The following is a 2824-nucleotide window of genomic DNA, read 5'->3' on the forward strand; positions in this document are numbered from 1 at the left end:
TATTTAGTATAATTTAGTATACCCATATAAAAATAGGAAAATATGTGAAATAACTTTGACTTCAGCTATTTGCGTTACCCTTGTGTTATACAGGTCGGACCTTTTCAAATTAAATGATGTCAAAAACAAAATTACCTTATTACTGTTCCAAAACCAAAACTTCTACATTGACAAAGAAAAATTATCCCTTCAAAACCTAGAAACGAAATTATCAAAAGAACGAAACACATGCAAAAGGAAGGACACAACTTAGGATTCCAGACATCACGAGGATTTTAGCTAAATCGGAGCCTTATTGATTCTGACTGATATATAAGTAAATAATAGCCAAACGAACCTCGTAAACGTGTTTAACAACTAATTATTTCTATGTGGTAACATGATAGAAGAAAAAATAAATGAAAATGATGATTTTTCTCCTATGTTTTAATAATCCAATGAAATAAAATGTGATAAACAATATCTATAATTCATCATAAACCTTAAGGCCGTATATATCCTCACAATGCCTAACAAAAGGAACAATTTTTCCCGAGTTAGTTCCCCACTCGGCTTCACATCCATGAGACGGAGGAGTAAGGAAACATGGCTCCATCGACTTGGATCGAACACACGGCGGATCAGGAACTGTGCGATCATTTGGCATATAAAGTAACCATGGCTTTAATCCTCCAAGACTATAAGCAACATATCCAAATGTAGACCTTGCGCTTGTAACAATGTTATCGGTTAAGCTCAAAAGATACATCTCAGCAAGCGCCTTTTGGTCGTGGATCTTCGAGTCTGTTTGTTGATATCTTTCTCCACTTGGCTGATAAACTTTAATAATCTCCCCTGTCAAATTTGATCGCTCCGAAAACATGTTCTTTAGTTTTTTAGAGTACTCCGGAGACAAAGATGTGACAAGAACAGCTTTACGTTTTGGGATGTTCGATATATTGACTTTTGCTTCTTCTTGCGTAGGTAGTTCAGGCAAAAGTTTCTCTCTTTGTGTGCAAGATACGATCTGGTCCATGACGTTCTGGTAGTATCCACCTTGATCCCGAAAAACTCGTATTTGAATCCCGAGTCTTTCCTCTGCTTTGGATAAGTGATCATGGTAGTACCTAGTTACGATACTCCAAACTTGATTTGTCGGGTGAAAAAGATACCGAGCCAAATGGTGAAAGACGGTTTCTTTCTGCGGAAACAGCTTAGTTAGTTCGTTTTGGAATGTTGGATTAAACCACAAAGATGGAACAAAGTAAACATTGGCTCTAACAATCAACCAAGGGACTTTGTTGATCAAACTTTGATCCTTTTGGCAGAAGAACATCTTATCACTATCCCTTGAATCATGGAGGATATGGAGATATAGATGCGGCGGGATTGAGGTAGAGTTGATGGCACGTTTTTCCAACATAGTTCCATAACAACGAGAGTATTCCTTGTTGTAGCGGTAAGTATATTTCATCAATGGAAAGTCAAGAGGAAGCAACCATGAAGTACCTGGAAATGGCTCGCATAAAAGATCACCAAGATCCTTGCCGTTGTCAATAAGAATGATTCTATCTGTCAAGAGAGCGTAGAGGAAGACAGAAGCAAGAGTAAGCATTCTGTTTCCAAGCCCGTAATCCGCGATCCAAACAACGTATCTGCATTCACCAACTGATTCGTTTGCGTAGTTTTTATTATCGCGACTAAGGTTCTTTGTTCCTTTCTTGTAAGCTTTTGTGCCAGGACCGCAACGTTTGTGAAGCTTCTCATAGCTTCTAAGCTTAGAGACCAAATATTCAGAAGGCTTGTATGGGGAAGGCTTGCGGTACCAGAAAGTTTTACGATACCTACTCACGCAAGAACCTTGATCGAAATCAGCTGTTAAAAGCTCTCCTATCAGTTTGTCCCCTGATGTTTCGAATTCGTCTGAATATATTACAAGAAAATGAAAACAAACAAATGGTTAAACAGAGGATTCTTTGAGTTAACAAATGAATGACAAAAGATGGATTAAAAATCTTTACCGTTGATTGAAGGATCAAGAAGTTGATTATTGAAATTGTTTGAGAATGATAGTAACATTACTGACAGAATTAGTAAGCAACTAAAGACGATGACTGTTATCAGAATTTTCGTCTTCAACCCCAAAGCCTTAATAACTTCGCCGGAGATCTCAAACTTGTGATACATGTTGACTTTTGTTTTGATCGGTTAATAATTATGAAGATGGCTTCAAAAAAAGTTTACAACTCTAATATATAAGGCCTGATTACAACTCGTATGAATCATAAGATAAAACTTTGAATATTCTAAAAATGTGTCATTGTTAGTTGTGATCATAGCATCAACGACCTCCAAACGTGACTCTACTTTTTTTTAGTGTATGGAAAAGTCTTTAGTTCCAAATTGTGATATTTTGTGCTTAAGAATTGACGAAGAAGTTTCCTCTGAAAGAGCTCTAGTGAATTATTAACAAGCGTTATAAAAAATGAATTGTCAGGCACGTTGTGAAGACTTGATATTAATATATAAAAAAATGCAACAACTTTTTTAACTACGTATGATATTGAGATTCATGCCCAATGAAAACACACAATCATGTGCGCAAGTGACTTTAATCGTTACCATATTCAACGTCCCTAACTGGATTAACCAACGGTCAAAAGATTCTAAAAACAAATACAAGTCGGCCACGAAACATCCTCCAAAAGGGCATATGTAAATGTAATGGTTTCAAAGTCATACGACGTCGACTCTTAAGGTTCAAACTGAACTTTTAAGGTTCTAACAATAAAGTTATGGTCCGGATTTTTATTATATTATGTAATAGGTTCATCATGAACGTAGT

At 36.3% G+C, this 2824-nt stretch overlaps 1 protein-coding gene across 1 annotated transcript; it reads right to left on the reverse strand.

Moving 5' to 3' along the window:
* Positions 334-2297, reverse strand: LOC104747368 (probable fucosyltransferase 4). Its single transcript, XM_010468996.2, has 2 exons — positions 2001-2297; positions 334-1902 (listed from the first exon to the last, which is right to left on the reverse strand). Exons 1-2 carry the CDS (start codon positions 2164-2166, stop codon positions 464-466), a joined length of 1605 nt encoding a protein of 534 aa, XP_010467298.1. The 5' UTR covers positions 2167-2297; the 3' UTR covers positions 334-463.

The sequence above is a fragment of the Camelina sativa genome, chromosome 15 (assembly GCF_000633955.1).
Source record: "Camelina sativa cultivar DH55 chromosome 15, Cs, whole genome shotgun sequence".
Taxonomy (NCBI): Eukaryota; Viridiplantae; Streptophyta; class Magnoliopsida; order Brassicales; family Brassicaceae; genus Camelina; species Camelina sativa.

Coding starts and splice junctions, on each gene's coding strand:
- LOC104747368 (XM_010468996.2), bottom strand. CDS start 2,166: ATGTATCACAAGTTTGAGATCTCCGGCGAAGTTATTAAGGCTTTGGGG. Junction 1,903..2,000: donor TCTTGATCCTTCAATCAACG/GTAAAGATTTTT, acceptor TAATATATTCAG/ACGAATTCGAAACATCAGGG.